This window comes from Trachinotus anak, unplaced genomic scaffold (assembly GCF_046630095.1).
Source record: "Trachinotus anak isolate AG129_WGS33_773 ecotype Australia unplaced genomic scaffold, CSIRO_AGI_Tana_v1 ptg000016l, whole genome shotgun sequence".
Lineage (NCBI taxonomy): Eukaryota > Metazoa > Chordata > Actinopteri > Carangiformes > Carangidae > Trachinotus > Trachinotus anak.
Window position 1 is genome coordinate 12,073,257 of NW_027273867.1, and position 19,179 is coordinate 12,092,435.

The 19,179-nt window shown below is 40.6% G+C and overlaps 1 protein-coding gene across 2 annotated transcripts in view; it reads right to left on the reverse strand.

Annotated features, from left to right (window-relative positions):
- The window catches only part of rapgef5a (Rap guanine nucleotide exchange factor (GEF) 5a), a 50,121-nt gene that overhangs the window by 19,862 nt on the left and 11,080 nt on the right, over positions 1-19,179 (reverse strand). For both annotated transcript variants that reach the window (XM_071499722.1, XM_071499721.1), the window contains exons 3-9: positions 18,158-18,264; positions 17,486-17,607; positions 16,078-16,255; positions 9,602-9,683; positions 9,426-9,474; positions 9,188-9,261; positions 5,798-5,986 (exon numbers count right to left, since the gene is read on the reverse strand). In XM_071499722.1, coding sequence (XP_071355823.1) covers positions 5,798-5,986; positions 9,188-9,261; positions 9,426-9,474; positions 9,602-9,683; positions 16,078-16,255; positions 17,486-17,607; positions 18,158-18,264 — 801 coding nt within the window. The remainder of the gene's footprint in view (positions 1-5,797; positions 5,987-9,187; positions 9,262-9,425; positions 9,475-9,601; positions 9,684-16,077; positions 16,256-17,485; positions 17,608-18,157; positions 18,265-19,179) is intronic.

Below are 19,179 nucleotides of genomic sequence, written 5' to 3' on the forward strand. Positions count from 1 at the left end.
CCTGACTCCAGTTAGCTTTTGTTGAGCCTACACTGTGAATGTTTGAATTATGTTTTCAATATAGACATGAATAATACAATGATTTGTGTGTTATTAGTTCAATTAGATTCAATTAGTTTGTTCTAAGACAAATGCAGGTAGGGGTTTATTCTTTCTTGCCTGCAGTAGATGCCATAATATAACATGGCACAACATAATGTCACAGTGGTAAGTTGTTTCACTGAAGAAAAACAACAAAAAAAAAATCACAACATCTGGAATCAGGACTTTTACTGTAGACACTGTGGAGCCCTAAGACAGAGCACTTTTAATGCAGTCACAGATATCTTTATAACACACAAAAACAAGTCAATAGAAAGGTAGACACACACACACACACACACACACAGTCTTTGTGATCATCTGATGAAAGGTGCTGTCTGATCCTGAGAGACAGCAGGTGGGATCTGTCTTGAGTCACAGAAAACAATCTGCCCAAAGCGCTGTGTGTGTCTGTGTGTATGTGTGTGTGTGTGTGTGTGTGTGTGTGGACATGCCCCGATGACTCATATTCTACTGAAGTACAATACAGATGTTCAGCGGGCACCAGGTACTTCCCCTCAGGTGTGTTGGTGAGTGTGTCACATTCTCTCCTCAAACCTTCATTTGACTAAATACAAGATATTTTATAAGTTTTTATTTAGTTAACAAATCCACATCTACAGTATTTAAAATAAATTTTATGTACTTTATAACTGAGTTTTGAGAGAGAGTTCTTCCTTCTCTGATTGAGCATCTAAAGGGGCCTACAACCAGCTTATTTGTTTATTGCAGACCACTGTGCAAAATGGATCTAATAAACTTGGGTACAACATCAAATTTAATGTATGTAGACTGTACAACGATAACACTCAGTCAGTCAGTTTACAAGAAGAAAACGTCATCGGTGTGTGTATCCCATCTGTGCCACTATAGTGGCAAATAATGAAGAAGAATTGATCACCTGCAATAGTGGTATTTATGCTTTTTTTTTTAAAGTTCAAGGAAGAGGAGGAGCAGAATCTGGAATCTGCAATTTTCGATTTTCTTTAGTTAATTTCTCTGCTCTCCTATTAGCCATCATTAACTTATACAATCATAAACAAGCACTGCTAGTTCTTCAAAGTGAACACAGGGTGTACTAATCATTGCCAGTTCATTATGTAACATGCTGAAAGTAAACGTCCTCAGAGGTTAGCATGACAGCTGATGTTAAGAGATCTGACACTGCATGCCATTTATTACATTTTGGGCCGGCACTCAGACCACACCCAGCGGCCCAGATGTGATGTCAGGATAATACGTTTGGTGGCTAAGTGGTCTAAAGGGGAGATGCCATTAGACCACCATCATCCAGGGTTCAAGCAGACCAGGATGTTTCATAAGTCTCCTCGCTTTATCTCTGCTGAACTTTCCTGCCTCTCTACACCAATAAATTTCTAATAAAGGAAAATTGCCCCAGAAATACAGTGCGATTATGTAACTATAACTACTCTAAAAACAAAGGAGAATAAAATGCTGTGCTGTGTTCCTGATAAAGTGGCAAACTGTTGATCTTTCCGATAACAGTTACTCTCTTTACACAGATGCCAAGACAAACAACTCTGAGCCAAGACTGGAGGAAGACAGTGTTAAAACACACACACACACACATACACACACACACACACACACACACACACACACACACACACACACACACACACACACACACTCAAGATCAAAAAGCTTCCAGAAAATGCAGCAAAACAAAAGTACAACTCGCAACACTGTCACTGTGTCTTCATAACCATAGCACTTCAGATGCATCCACACACACACACACACGCACAAAGAATCTCTAAAGAATTAAGTGCAAACAGCAGTTCCTAAGAACAACATTAATTTAGACATGAAAAGGAAAAATATAGAGAGTAGGCACTCGTACACTGTGGAGGGGAGCGGGTCAGAAAGTTATGCAACACAGACGAAGAGAGAGAGAGAGCGCAGGAAAAAAAAGATGAAAGGCAAGAGTCCGGGACAGAAAGCAAGAGACACAGAGGAGTGTGAGTGACAAATACAAGAAGTGACTGAGAGAGATAGAAGACGTGTCTATCCAAAATGTCTTATGTGTTTTATCCAAACTTGTAAATATCCCAAAAATTTCAATCCTAATAAGAATGTTATTAAACAGATCAATGAGAGGAAGAGATTTACCAAATCTAAATGATTAGTTTCAGGATGTTGTTATTTTGGTGTCTGCTAACAATGGAAATAATGTAGGGCTTTGATATAACAATGAAAACAAATACATGAAATGCACTATTATGTAATACACTTTACAACCATGGCAATTTGAATATGAGTTGGATATAATCTTTCTGGAAAGTTTGGAATGACAGAAATGATTTTCTTTGTCAACAAAAAGGAAAATGAGAACATCTAACCTGCATACACGTTTCTGTGAAGTCATTAGTCAGGACAGTCACTTGTTCTCAGTTAACAGGTGTGTCATTTTCTTTCCTTCCTTTCCTTTTCCCCATCCCTTCCTTCAATTCAGTCATCTGTACTTCCACCTGTTCTCCACCCTTCCCTCTTCACAATCTCCTTCTCCAATTTTCTGGAAACACATTTTCTGTTTCCTCCTTTCATCACATTCAAGCCAAGTCTCTCTCTGTCTCTGAATGGTCAGATTTTATGCTCTAGAGGTTTGGATTTGGGAACAGAAAATAGAGAGCAGGGGACATGCACTTGCTCACATATCTCACACACAGACAAACAAACTGAAAGAGTTCAATTTGTGCTCACAAAATAAAAAAGGATGCAGCATATATTCAGCCTTTTACAAGATCAGGACTTGTGGTCCATAAAGGCTCTTTTATCCCTTCTGTATCTGTTGCTCACTCCGTCTGTCTGTCCTTGTTTCTTTCTCTCTCTCACACTCACTATGACATATTGTTCAGAGGAAAAGTCGGCCTCATGGAAAGCCTAAAGGAAGCACTCTCTGTTCCCTTCCTGTTCCTGCGGGTGTGTGTGTGTCGGTGTCTGTGCTGATAGTGACCAAGCCATATCAGTGTTGTGATAGCTCTGAGCCTGATTCCTGGAAATAATGGATAAGAATATGAAAACACAATGCTTTTAGGTTAGCAGCACACACAAGTGCAACTACACATGCATATACACAAGCATAGTATAATTTCTAACTGTACCTATTAGAAAGTAACACAGGGTGCCCCACAAGCCTGCCTGTGTGTATGTGTGTCATCATGCATGCTGTGAACTTGTACAATCCCTTGTGCAGGCTGACCTCGAGTAAAGTCTGTTAAAGCACAAATGCACATCTGAAGTGACTAGAAAGAAGATATGCACCCAATGCACATATGAGTTATAGCACTATGGAAACAGCCCACACCGGTCTGTCAGAGCTCCAGTGTCATGGAAAAAAAAGGAAACTAAACAATAAATTAAAAAATAAAAATCACCATGACAACCCAGTAAAAGGAGAGCGGTCTTTGAGGTTGGCTGCGTGCTTGGTTTCGGTTTCTGCTACATTCTGCTGCCTAAGATGAGCCGATCATCAAACCTATGATAAATACATCTTACATTTGTTTATGTTTGTGGTTCCTTATTGAGAAGCATCTTCCCCATGCACACTTTTAGAAATGATTCTAGATCAACATGTGTTTCCTATCAACTTGGAGAAGTCTAAGACCATCTTCTCAAGACCATTGAATCATTTGGTTCATGATTGATCATTTTTACATTGTAAGACAATCCAACATCCCTATAAGCTACATACAGATGATCAGGAGAATAGAGGAGGGGAAAATACATTATTTTGAAGGATATTTTCAGTATTTTGTTATTGTGGATCTTCTGTGCATTTGCTAATCTTTTTCCTTCTCTTCGTCCTTTTGGTCATAAATGGTTTTCACTGCTTCCACATAAGTGACACCAAGCCGTCACAGCAATGACAGCTCAGTATCTGGTACTGGCTCAGTATCTATACTTTTTATTTGACTGATATTTGCATTATTTATTATTTATTGCATATTTCCTCTAATTAAATCATCCACATGAAAGCACATTTTCTGATGTTTACTTTAACCCAGGCAACAGACTGGGGATGTGTGTGCAGAGTGAAGGACCTTTGAACAGCATGGGCGTTTCATCATTAACCTTTTAACATTAATTCAACATTGCTTCCCTAAAATCTCATGAGTTAAAAAAAACATTGCTTCCTCTCTGTATGACAATCAATCATTTTTATCTGATTGTGCCAGGATTCTTTGAAACTATATGATTACTATATGTAAACCGAAGGCAACACAATTTCTTGTGTATAACTTCCTTCACATTTCCCTGCAACACAGCCCAAAATATGACGTGTCTGGGAACTTCATGAACTGTACTTGTATTTAAAGCATTTGAAGAACCATCACAGAAAGTCTTGGTTCTGTGACAATAATTTGCTCTCGGTAAAATTGCATTTTTCAAAGGCGGAGTAAATAACACGAGAAAATTCTGATGTTTACTCACTTAACCAGAATGAGTTAACAGTATATAAAAATCTAAGAACACTGATCATCATGAGGCTAGGAAACTTTAAAATATTAAATAATATTCATACTTTTAGGAAAGGTCTCGTGAGCTTTGTCCTCATGTAACATGAATTAGGTGAAGATGACTAAGTGATACTTCATGAGATTTAAGTCAAGCTAAAAGTGGCTAAATTGTTTTATAAATTATTTCTCCACTACATCCCTGCTTTAACAGCACCACATAAATATTTCTGCACAGTTTTACACAGTACTAATGCTGTTGTAAAATACAGTATGTTTTTACTTTTGCATGTAAGGAATGAAAGTAAAATCATACACACTTTGGAAAATCCCTGAGGCTGGGCTACAGTCAAACTCACCGAAGTGATATGTGGTAGATTTCACAAACACGCGCATTGTGATGTAGGGTGAAATCAGACTGCATTTGCTTCATTTCCTGCCCTCAGGTGTATGGCAGAGCTGGATTATACAGTACAACGCTCCACTAACACCCCACTCATTATGCGCATACACTGACTCAGCCTGCCACAGCGCCAGCAGTGCATGAACATACACACACGAGCTCCCACGCATGATTATAAGCTCTAGCCAGTGAACTCACACTCACACTCACACACACACACACACACACAAGTGAACATAGGCACACACAGTACTTGACAGACTGTAAAAAGGATATGAGATCACATTGCACTAAGCCATTATTAACAACCACATCAGACGAGCTAGAGAACTGGTGGTTGTTTAATCTGAAGTGATTTTAATGAAGCAAAGATATGTGAGTCTGCACCAATAACTGCAGTGTGTGTGTGTGTGTGTGTGTGTGTGTGTGTGTGTGTGTGGGGGGGGGGGGAGAAGTGCATGTCAGTGCACAGACATGTACTCCTATAGAAGATGCACAAAAGTAAGCAGACATGCTGTAAATGTGTGTGTGTGTGTGTGTGTGTGTGTCCGTCCTTTAGACTGAAAGCAAAACAAATCCTGATGGTCCTGGTGAAGATCCCAGAGCCCACTCTGTGAGTAACTCAGACCTGAAGTGTGTGTGCGCTTAAAAGTGACGACAATAATAACAGCATTTACCACATGATGACGTCCATCACTCTCTACTCATTCTAACCATATAGCCACAGCTCACCTGGCAGATTACGTGGTGAGAGACCAGCAAGTTCACAGAACAACATCATCCGTCATATCACCTGAACAGTATTAATGACATTTTAAAACATCACACTACTCACTGCTTGGTTCCTGTCGGGCAGCCGGTAGTTGTGGTTCTGCAGTAGCCGACAGCCGTCCTTGGCCAGCCTCTGAACGGCCTCCAGCCCCAGCCGGCTGGTCAGCTCCTCACGGCCGCATACAGTCCCCATCCCACCGCCACCGCCACCACCAGTGCCACCGCCATCCCTCAACGCACACACCCCGCCCAGCTGCAACACAGGAGGCATGAAGACATATCTCAACCCACAGTCCCAAGACATGGTGGAAACACTTAATGTGTTTTTGTGGAATGGAGTTCAACAAAGTTCAGTGTTTTGGTCCAAGGGAGAATGAAACCAGTGTGTGCATAATCCAGACGCATGCAATAACACGTTTTCAGTTGCCTCTTTATGTCCATGTGAGGAGACTGACAAGAAATGGTAATCCTGGGTCTATCTCATTCTCTCTCTAATTCTTCTTTGTCTCTTATTCTTTCTGTCTATTACAGTCAGTAATTCCCTGTATCTGTTGCACTTCCCTCTTTGTCTCAGTCTGACTGCTCTGTGTCAGAGGATCTGGCACAGAGTGAGTGAGTGAGTGTGTGTGATTAGCAGTGTAAGTGGGCGGGAATGTGTATCTGTGTGGGAAGAGTGTGTGTTGGTGGGTGTGAGTCTGTCTCCTCCCCTCTAGAGTTGGGACTTAGAAATGTGTGAACCATCGTGGTAGCCCAACAGAAGTAGGTAAAAGTGTATAAACATGAATATCTAACTGTTCTAACTTTAAAAAGAGAATCACAAAGAAGCAACAACCAAGACAGAGAACATAAAGAGAGAGTGAAGAGAACAGCAGGGCAGAGAATATATTTCATTAAAAGAGCTGCAGGATAGTGGAGAAAGTAATAGCTCTGTCCTCGGAGAAACTTGACGACAGAAAACATGACTGTGTGTGCGTGCTCCCTTGGGTGCTGGTAGTATGATGGTTATCACCAGTGGCGGGTAGCCTGGTCTGTTTATTTTCCTTGGAAGAAGGAGAGCGGGGGGGGGGGGGGGTTTCATTTGGCTGCAAGTTGAGTTACCCTTCCTGTGAGCTCAACTATCCCACGATGCCAGGCTCTAGCAAAGGGTAACACACACAAAAACACACACGCGGGAGCGCGCACACAGAACAGCAGAACACGATGGCATATTCCCATGCCTCATTTTGTTTACTCCCCCCAGTGACAGCTCTTATCTGGTAGAATAGCCACGTACACACAGACATAGACATTATATCAGAGCTATAGTCCCATGTCCCTTGCCGCTTCCTGTTAACCTGTTTTCAGCTTCCTGTCCTAGACACAGAACACACAGAAGATAAACCTGCCTGTGTGTGTTTGTGTTGAGTGGCCGTCTCTGTCTCTCTCCCTCTATCTCCCCGTCTATCCTTATTTTTTCTTTGGTCTCTGTTTGACAAACTAAAAATTTCAGTAGGCTGAAGAATTACTGAAACTACATTCATTTCCAGTCTAATTAGTTGAATTACTATTATTACTATTACTATATAATTGTTTTTATTGTTTTTGAAACCATAAAAAATGGTCTACTCTGTACATCAATGACCACAAAGGAAATAAATCTTGGACTTCATTGTGTCATGCCTGACTTTTCGTAGTTGTGTGCAATTTATCAGCCTCTTTCTCAAGCAAACGTGTTACCACTATAGTCTGCAAACACTTCATAATGAGAGACTCTCACTGTGGCTCTTTTCTCCACTCTCTGTTGTCTTTACATGCTCTGTCTATATTTGTCAGAAAGGCTTGTCCCTGAAGTATGAAATCCACTTGTCAATATACACAAATGCCAATATTTATAGGCAGTTCACTACGAATGAGTTTAAATTATGCATTTCATTTATTAGTGACTTGTCTTAACATATACACAGCAGTTTGTAGTTGGTGAGAGAGAAAGTGAGAGTCAGGGACAGAGGGAGAAAAAGAGAGAGAGAGGTAGGGAACAAGAATGTCTTGGGTTGCTAAACCTCCAGTCTGTCTCCTCCTGCTCTTTGTGATGATACATAGTGTTTTAATGCAGCCAAATTCACAGTATAGTTGTTTTCATCTAACATTTTCTTTTCTTTTTGTTCTCAGACAACAAAACGAGTGTGAAAGTTGATCTTGGCTCATAAATAGCCTACTATGATCATAATGAAGTCAAAAAAACAAAAAACAAATAATAAATAAATAAATAAATAAGGGGGAACTGATAACAGCTGTGCAGTGAGCCTCCTCTGCACTGACATTTAAAGGGAGCGATCGTAAAGAAAGAGGCGAAGAAAGGCAGCCACAAAGCATCTGTTACCACATCGAAATGTTTTCAACATGTTTGCTGCTTGTAAAACATGAAACAAATGTTGACAAAGCAACTCTAAGAACAGACGCTCCACTTCTGAAATGTTCTCACTGGACAGTGAAACCTCAGCAGAGCTGTGACTGAGCCGTAGCCCAACCTGAATGCGATCAGGCCAATTCCAGAGGACGGACAGTGTAAAGGGTCAGAAAATGATTACTTGGGTTGGAAACAAGAAAACACATTAGAACTGTCTTTTTCTTATAAAATGGGAGTTTCACCACTTCGAGGTTGAAAGAAGCTATTTCTTTGTATTAAGGTGTCACAAAGCAAAAATGTGAACCACTGCGCTGTATGTGTAATTGTGTTTAGAAGATGTCTCCTCCTCTCTCCTAATCTCTCTGGTGTAATCAGAGAATGAATAATTGATGGAGAAAAAGAGGTTTCCACTGTACAGAGATGGGACCAGAAAGCTAACAGGCCTCCCCCTGCAGTCTGCTCTGACCCCATTTTCTGTGTTCAGCCACCTCCTGGAGGTACACACATGAACACACACATACACACAGCTTGCACTCAGTGACCTTTAAAAGAGAGCAAGGTGATCAGAATAAGCCAGTTACTGTATTATCTGTTATTATGGACGTCCAAAGCTTATCTGTGTTGGAGCCAGTATTGGTCATATTCAGCCTGATCCACTTCCAGGTTTTTCTTTAAGAGCATTCTGGGTACAACAGCTGTCAAAAACACTTTGATGTGCCCTATTAAAACATTGAAACCTCCTCCAAACACACAACAAGCAAGCAGACTGTGATGCAGCATTAGCAAAACAAAGCTTATTTCATTAGTGATATTCACAATCACAACATGAGTTTGTTAGCACAGGTTAAAATAGCAACCACTCTGCCACTCTGCGTGTTTCAGCAACACTTCATACAAAGCTGATGTTGGTTAAAAAAAAAAACAGCATTTGACCTTTACTTTTTTGTTTATTCTGGGTAAGAAAAGAGGCTGTCAAAATCGACACCATTACTCTGTCTCTTCAGTATTACACCAAAACTATAAGCTTTCTGTGTATGAGTAGAGGAGTGTACACAGTGTGTGTCTTACCGGGCTGCTCTCTTCACTGGGTGTGCGAGGCTCCTGTTGGCTTGCCTCTGTCGTCTCAGAGTCCTGCTCTGATACTGCAACCAATCATACACAGAATCAAGTTAGACTGACAGCTCTTCACTCTCATTATGTAACATTGCCATTGTCACGTCATGTTCTCATAATGCAGTTAAAAAAAAAAAAACATACTAAGAATACTCACAAGCAAAACAAAAAAGATCATACTAAGAATACTCACAAGCTTTGCGAGTCTTTCGGGCAAGAGCAGCTGCCAACTCACTTTGTACCTGTTGGAGAAAAAACAGAAGGTGTCACAACAAGACATAAGAGAAAAAAATAAACAGACAATAACACCCAGCATTCACTGGTGTGTTTCATATTTACCAACTCTCAGATTCACATGCACACACTGACCGTAGATGTGAGCCTCTCGAGCGCTTTCATCTGGAGAATCTCACTGCAGATGTCCCTGTTGCCTTCAGAGTCCTCCTCTGACCTTGGAAACACACACACAGAGACACAAAGACACACACACAGAGCTTTATTTGCAAATGACAAGTGCATAATTCTAAGCAAACACTGACCAGAGAAAAAGGTTCATGCAGAGCTTTGGTCCTCTCCACACTGCCCCCTGGTATCCCTAGAGAGGGCTTACAGCCTTTTCAGCTGGATGTTCGAATCAGTGGACCTTTTTAAATGAAATTATACAAGTAGATAAAAGACAATTTTTTTTTATCTTTTACTAAATTAAATAAATACTGTGGGTGTGAAGAAACCCACAGTATTAGATCCAAACAGGAGGTGTTTATCAGTGGTTTCCCAATGTTTTTTTTCCAGCAAGGCAAATCTGACTGCTAAAATCAATTTACTGTATAATAAGTGACCATTTCTATTGAGTCCTGCACCAAAACTTCTTAATTACACTGAAACAGTATTAATACTATAATAATTAGTCAATTAATCAAACTTAATCCTGTCTGGTCCCAGTGTCTCAAAATGTGAAGATTTGTGTTTTCCTGTAATTTAAATTGTTTTTCTGGGGTTTTGGATTGTTGATCAAACAAAACAAGCAATTTAAAGACATCACCTTGGGATTGTAGCAGGCATTTTCTGACATCTTGTAGACTAAACAATTTATAGATTCACTGAAAAAATAATCAACAGATTTACTGATGGAAGTAATCTTAGCTGTAAACATGATAAACATACAGCAGATGACTATTTTTGTGTGAATATTTTATATTCAGCGGTCATATTATCCCCCCCATCTGTCTTTCTAGTTCTTCACAGCTCCTGTGATCCTTTGTATCGAGCATCTCTCAGCAGCCTACTTCTCTCTTTTATGTGGTTTCATTCAAAATAGCTCCCAGACACACCCTTCTATTGATGTTAGTGAGGCTGTGTGTGTGTGTGTGTGTGTGTGGTTGTGCCAATGTGGTGGCTGTGTGTACATGTGCTCAGAATGTATATAGATGTGTTACTCTTGTTTTTTTTTTTCAAGCCTGAGTGCATCTGTGATTACATTTGTGTATGACTCCATTTGTTTGCATGTGTGCTTGTGTGTGTGCTGTATAAACAGGGTGATGTTTTAGGGTAAACTCTGCATTATTCCCACAGCAATAATACAAGGTTGTGGAGTTTGTCTTCAACAGCAGCACACAGCACCCGAGGGCCCTTCATCTAATATGTTCTCTTACAAAACCACTGTTTGGATCGGTCTCCTACACACTGCCTCACCCCTGTACACTCTCTCTCTCTCTCTCTCTCTCTCAAGCATGTGCACGCACACACACTCATGTATGCACGCACATGGACCAATTTGCATACAATTTGGATTTTTATCAACAGATCCCAGTGGCACTACTAATAGTTGTGGAGGAAAGAAGATGTATCTCTCTGTGTGTGTGTGTGTGTGTGTGTGCACTGTAATCTGATAAGGGAATGATAGATGGTAAAGCAGGAGAGAAGGTGATAACATGTAGCCCTCAGCGTGACACTTCAGTTATCGGCTCTGACACAGACAGAGACAGAGACAGTAAAAAATAAAAGCAGTTTGGTGGTTGTGCTTTCCTCTCGGTATTTATGGTGAAACCGACACGCCTCCACAGCTTAAAATTAGATGACTGATGCTCAAATGTTCGGCAGAGCTGGAAGAACATTATCAAATTATCACTGCAGTTTAATGTTGGGGATTTTTTTTTTGTTTCTCAACAAATGTACGAGTCCATTCGTGGATCATGAGATACGAAATCTATTCTGAGCCATCGTGCTAAAATTATTCTTCGCAGGGTCATTAAGTTTTCGTTTTAGGCAGTCTTCATTCGGTAATTTGGTGACTCACCATGAGCCTGAATGTGCCAGAGCTGGAGGAGAGGCACAGTAGGAGGTGTGTCACCAATCATTAAGCAGCACAGAGCAGTATTGATAGAGGATTAACATGGCACCTCCTCCCTGTTCAGACCAAGTCAAAGGTGAATGCCACAAGTTCTAGTCATGTTCTGAGATGTTTCATGATTTACCAGAACAGATACTATTCAAAAAGGAGCAATGTGTCAGCTTATTTTTGATGCAGATACCTTAAGAATATAACACATAACTTAGTTTGCCTGCCACATATGAACATGTGGTTGTGATCTGAATGCTGCCAGTCTAACACACATGAGCCTTTGCCACAATATTGACGGCAGGATTTGTGGAGGTGGAGGAGGATGCGTTCTCTATAAAAACTGGTGATTGTCTGGTTGTCCTCCTCTCAAGCCAAAATATTCCTGCAGCATTCCACCAAGTCTGTTTGGGTTTTTGCCGTTTTCTTTATAAATAAACACAAAATAATGGATCGTCTAGGACCAGAGCACCACACAAAGCAAGCAAGTCTGTTTTCTCATCCCGAGTCAAGGTGTCATATTTTAGCTCTTGGCAATTCTGCTCCTCCTGCACAATGATATGTGAAGAAAGCTGTATTTTAAAGGTAGAAAAACTGGAAATTTTACTGTTATTGACTGATGCCACCACCTGCTACACCAAACAATAAGTATATAGATGATGTAATGTATTTACTCTCGAGTAAAATGTGGGAGCAAGGAGAGTATACAGATTTGTATACTGTATATGTATGTATTCCTGCCACTGTTACACAGTTAAGTATTATCAAAGTAATTATATAATCTAATGTTATACAGGCAGTTGACACAATAATATGTACTCATATATACAGTAATGAAGATTTGTGACACTGCAGATCAGGCTGCTGTTGTAGTGCACTGCACCACAGGGTACAAGGTAAAAAGACCTAATGTTTAGTTTACATCATAGCTAGTGCACACAGTGACAAAAGCCCCATGAAGCCTTAAGTGTAGTTGTTGCAGGACTATCACATTAGATTACATTATACTGTGAAGATATGCATATTACTGTGTAAAGGACAGAAATCAATGCAGTTAGTTTAGGGCACCAGATGTGAACCTCAACCTCTCTCTGATCAGTTTACACCCTGACATCACTAAACCTGACACAGACTAAACTTTAAATGAATGAATGCAGTGTTTTCCACTGCGGGGGGAAGTGTGCAGGATATATTCTCACACTCTACTGTCTGCTCCTTACGCAGCTCTTTCTCTAAAAAGCCCTGGATATGCAAGTTTTGTCCTCACTGTAATGCGAGGTGAAGTGAAAGAGAGAGAATCGGACAGAGGGAGGCTTTCTTGCCAGTAAAGCTAATTAGAATGAAACCAAATTGAATTCAGATGGCGAAGGAGAGAGCGAGAAAGAGAGACATGTTTTTTCTATAATGTTAATAGTTGACTCGCTCAGGTAAATTAGCAACTGCCTGGATACATGTTTAAAATTCATTCAAGGTGCTATGACGCATGCAGCTGAAATTTGAAACCTCCTTGAAACCATTAGATTCTTGTTAAATCAACATCTTTTTCCTGCCAAGCACTGCAGTGAATGATAAACAATAAACTAATAAACTGCAATTACCATGATGCGCCAGGTAGCAAATATTATTGTTTCGAGACAGCAATCAGACACAGCAATCCTTTGAGACATGCTGGCAGTGTTTACAGGAACGGAATAATGACACAAACTAAGAAACGTCTTCTACACATGATGCAGAAGAGGTAACTCATCTAATTTGCAGCTTGTTGTTCGTTTGGCTTCACCAAAGCAGCAGTCACAGGATCGGAGTTTAATAATCAGGTATCGTTGCCTTATTATGTACTAAGTTATCAGTATCAATTTAACACTGGCCTCATTAGATTAAACTGCAGGAAGAGATGGGGAGCCATAATTCATGAGGAGCATGAGCATCGGTTACACCTGGCTGCATTTAAAATCTTGCTGGAGCCCCTTCAGAAACAGTCTATCACTATGATTACAAATTTGGTAACACAGACTGATAGTGTGCATGTGTCCTTGATGTATGCATCGGCACCATGAAGATAAGCTCAGGATACGAACTCGTTCCAATCAGATATGGTATCTCCTGATTGGATTTCATTACATATTGTAATAGCCTGAATATAAGATGACCCTCTCCTTTTGCAATAATAATAAGACTTTTTGAACAGGCACTCTGACTGGAACAGATACACCATATTCGACATATTTTTACCTCTACCAAGGAGGTTATGTTTTCATCCATGTGTGTTTGTTTGTCAGCGGGAAAAAGTACTGAACCGATTTGACCCGAGCTTGGTGGGGGGATGGGGCACGGGCCAGGGAAGAAACCGTTAAATTCTGGGGCAGACCCGGATCATTTACTATCAATCTGAATTTTCTTCTCTGAAATCAAGTGGCTTTGGCTTTCACATTGGCCTTGGCGGAGGTTTGTGCTCTCTGAGTGCCTTTCTAGTTTAAAAAGCATTCATTTAGATTACTTTATTTAAGTCACTACATTCTATTAGCCTAATGATTATTCTATACTCTATATTTTTACCATTTAAAACAGAGGTACCCTTACAATCAAGTATAGCAGGGTCCACACAACCCTGATGGTCACTGACCCAAAGAGAGTACAAGTACATTTGGGCAGGCTCAGCACCTCTCAGTCAGTGATCAGGATCTTATGAATTATTGTCATATATGAGCCCACTGGTGATTCTATCTCCCTCCTTCAACATTCATGGATCAGTGTATTAAGCAAAGCACCATCAAGTCTCTTGGAAGCAGGCAGTTGAGTAACATCAGGTGTTTTCCCTCACAGCTACAGCTACTATTCTCCTTTACACCATGGAGAGTGAGAAGAGAGGACGAGATGCAAGAGGGAGGGTGTGAGACAGAGACAGACAGAGAGGATGCCTGCAGAGAAGTGACACGACAGTCAAAGAGAGGCACAGACAGCAGCAGGGTCAAAGTGACAGACAGAGTGAGAACACTGAATACAAAATTTCATCTGTGTCTAACCTGCAAAAGTAAAAAAGCTGCCCTTTTACAGATGTAGTTTTATGCAAAATGATCAGTATGCTTAGGACAACAGGTATATTTGCAGCCTTTCATACAAGTGCGTGTTTATGAAAACACCACATGATAAATATATGCAGACCTCTTTGTCATGTAAATTCTGATCTGTATTTTTTAAATATATATTATAAACCAGCCTGGGATAAAAAATGAATTCCATTAGAAACTTCAAACATGGGTTTGCTGGGTAAAATGCCAATAACCCCCATCTCTTCCACCCATTTGTCTGATCCGTGCCAACCTGTGGAAACACTGTGAGTGGAGTATGCATGACATCCACTACTATTTATATAAACTAACTGATTGAGAACATATAAGTATACGTAAAGTATGATACATGAGATTTATAGTAGTAAGTATGACATTCAATTCCCCTCTCTGTCATGCTCTCTTCCTGGTGCCTGTAAATACACCCTTTGAAGCTGACACACAGATGAATGTGTTGACGTGTGCTCTTGTTCCTTCGCTCTCCATATATACTCTATTTTTCGTTACCCCCCCCCACCCCCCACCCCACCCGTCTCACACTCCCTCTTTTTCTCTGAGTGACAGATTGAGTTCAGTAGCAGCCTCAGCAGGAATCCCACACACACAAGAGCAGCAAAGCAGGGAACTCTGGCTGACACCACTCCACATGTGTGTGTGTATAAGTGTGTGTGAGAGTGTGTCAGAGCCCATCTCGTGTATATGAGTGATCGCATCATGTGTCTTTTTTTGTGTATGAGTGTATTTCTTCTGTGGATGTGGAGGTGTCTGTGCCTGCACACGAATGTGTCTCTCACATAAGCTGATTGAGGATTTAGAGCACTGAATAGAGATTAGGTTTCTCACTGGGATTTTATGAAGATATTGGTGTGTGTGTGTGTGTGTATGCGTGTGTGTGTGTGTGTGTGTGTGTGTATTTATATTCGCAAGGACAAGAATGTACTTGCAGTAGTGCCCAACACTTCCACAGAATCAAACACAATCACTTGTCACTTTTCACAATAAGCCGTCACACTAAGATAAATGACCTCATTAATGAAACTAAACTGGAGGCCTCTCATGTTAACTTTGATATTTTACCACAGCAATGAGCTTCCACTTCAGGTCAATGGAGATCATCCTGCACATCACAGCTGAGTCACATTTACCATCAGCTATCATCAACGTTGTGCAACAGTTTCACTCTTTTGATGGGGCATGAGCCAGAGAAGAACACATTAACCTTTGGTGCAGATTGTTTTTTGTTTTTCTTGTTTTGTTTTTTTTTTTTATGTCTGTTGTATGTTGTTTAACATTAGCCCTGGTGGAGGTCTGCGATATCCGTGTGCCCATCTGGTTATGTGTTGTTCTCTATTATTCAAACTTTTTTGAAAAAGTGACAGTCCATCTATCCATCCATCCATCTCAGTATAACTTGCAATCAGATTTTATTGGACACTTACGGGCTATTGGCCCCACCTCCAGACCGAAACTGGACATATGGGGCGAGTTGTAGGAGGAGCCTAACCGCCTCTGGCCACTCCGACTCATTGGAGCGAAACTCGCAGGAGGCGGAGTCACACTCCTCAAAGCTGAACTGGTAGTATGAGTTTGAGTCCGAAAACACCACCCGCTGGTCCACTGGGGGAAGAGCAGACACACAAATAAACAAAATATGACAAGAACTAGCTTCAGGTTGTGTATCAGATACCATGTTAGTTCGCCTATCATGCATCATAGTCAGCAAGTGACAGTCTATGCTAGAAAAAAAGAAAGACAATAAAAAAAAGGATGTATGTATTGTATTGTTTATAGTTCCCAAGAACACACTCAATGTAGGATTGATTATTCCTTATTCACAGTCATATTAGATCAAGGTCAGTGAAGAGCCAGAGGCTTGTTGGCAATATACAAATTTCAGAGTTGGCCCCTGTTGAGCGTTTTTCTGTACTTTGCCAAAACAGACATTGTTTTATCTGTGTTGGATTCTGTACAAGTTTAGTTGTTGCGTGAAAAGGTTATTATCATTATCAGCATCATCGTCTTCATTATGATCCTTATCTTTATCATACCAGCAATTTAAACAAATACTGCTCCCACTGTGGTAAAATGGGAGTGACCTGAATTATTATGGATTGTTATAATAAACACTGACAAAAAAGAAGTTATTTAAATTGAACATTGCTTGTTTAAACTGAACAGATCTTAGTTCTAAAGAAAGAGCAGGGACACGGTGCCCACAATAAAAGTCTTTGTAGCAGTTCTGGTGGATTAGCTAGACCGATGAACTGCACCTGAGCAGGACTGTTTATTCTTTCAAGAAACTGCCTCTGAATATTATACTGTTAGTATATGAAGTATATACTGGCTTTACAGGGATTAGTGATGTAACATAGTTTCTATCTTATTTTCTTTACATCAGCTCCACTGAATACAGAAACATGCGTCACACATAGGCACTGTCAGTGTGCTGATATTAAAATTAATGGTTTCTCCGGTGGTTTACTGTGTCGAAAAATGTCTCCGGTAAATAATGAATGAAGATGTTTAGGGCAGAATAATTGCTGAGATTATTGGAGGGGGGCCTTTATACACAATGCACTGAAGCCCAGTTTCAGTGCAATAGACAAGATCTCAATTAAAAGCAGGTTCATGTGCTGAGCAGGGGACTGAGGCACTGAATTCATCTCTTTGTTCAGCTGGAAATTACACGGTGAACTGGTTCATCGCTTGCCTCTTCAGAGATGTGTAGATTGTTGCCGATGTCGCTGCAAGGTGACTATAAATTCTGAAGCACAGTCTGACCCTGGGGCATATTAGTGTGAGAGTGTGTATGCGAGCGTGTGTGTGTGTGTTTGGTTGTGTTTTTACCAGACAGCAGGACTCCCAGCTCCAGCAGCACCTGCCAGACACGCACAGCAGTAGTCCGACAGCGCACGTACACACACTGTTCGCAGAGCCACTGCACCAGCTCCACGCCCACATAGCTACGGCTGTTAAAATACACACACACACATACACATTATAAGCACACAAGTCTGACCACACAATGTTATGATCCACAGCCACCTACATATACACACATTTCTTCCCCCGACACACAGCTTGTCTTTTTTATTTAATCAATATCCATTGATTATTCATTAGTTCTCCGTAAGCCCTTTCCTCTGAAACACTGAATACTTTCCGCTGCTTTCCCCCAGGATAAACTCTTTGTGTGTGTGTTTATATGTGTGTATGTGTGTGTGTGTGTGTGTGTGTGTGTGCGGGTGAGTGTATGCGCAATGGCAGTGAAGAGCATCTATTTATATTTGTGTCCAGATGTTCACGTTTTTTGCATGTATCTGTACAGTGTGTGCAGCATGAGAGTGTATGTATTCCCGGACCATCTTGTGCTCACACTTTGCCCATCTTCCTGCATAACCAGCTTGAGTGGCCAATGAGGAAGGGGCTCAGCAATGACTGGTGAGTCAGTGCATATGCTTCACCGGACAAGTCGATTCAGCCCTGCACACAGACACACAAACACAGAGACAAGTGTACCGTATGATTCTGGCCAGGTGTATCTTGTCTTTAGCTGGGTATGGTCCATGAGAGAGGAAGGCATTCCTCACAGCCCGACCAGCACATGGAAAACTCTGGGAGCAAGACTGACACGCAAACAGAAACACATCCAAGAATTAATTTTTAGTCTGATTGCAAATAGATAAATAAATAAATAATGAATGAATGCAAATTAAATGACAAAAATCTTATGATGACATGTTTTGGACATGAATATAGGACTGCAGAGAGGTAGTGTGGCTCCATGCGACTGTCATTGACTGACTCACAAGGACAGCTCGATTTCTTTCCCCCTAAGGAATGAAACACTGGCTGTGTCTACACGGTCTGCAATAATCCTGCTATTGACCCTGTCGTAAATAGGACTGGATTTCAATTAAGCTGTTTACGTGGGCTGCTTGTTCTGTTCCATTCATATTCCCTTTTACATGCTACAAAGTAGAGTCCACTTAATGACTGATGACCCTTTATTCACATTATGAAATAACATTAGACAGACTCTATCCTGACTTGTTAATTTTGCAAAAGACTTCACTAAGAAGTCACTATTACTATTATGGTAATATAGCAGTGCATGCATTAGCTTACCCGACCTATGCACTGCAAGAATAAAAGTTATCCTCTGAATTTTTTGACCACTAGTAGAGCTATGGATGTTGCTTCTAAGAGTGTGTCCCCATTTTGTTTGCATCTCGTGTGCATGCAAAAGGACGCAACAGCAAAAGCACACGGCTGACACAACACGCATTCTAATAGATGGTTTCACGCAATTCTTGATCTACAGTTTGTATCATTATGTGCTACTGGTACATTGTATCTTAATGTACCAGTAAAAGGCAAGCAAGACAGAAACATACATGTAAACGATGCAAATTTCAAGATATATTAAAAAAATAAAAAAATTAAAAAATCAGCTTTGCAAATGTTTTATGATGTAGGAAATGCATTATACAATTTTGTTTGAGGGCAAACTGTTTGTTGGCCCTCGAGGATGCACACAC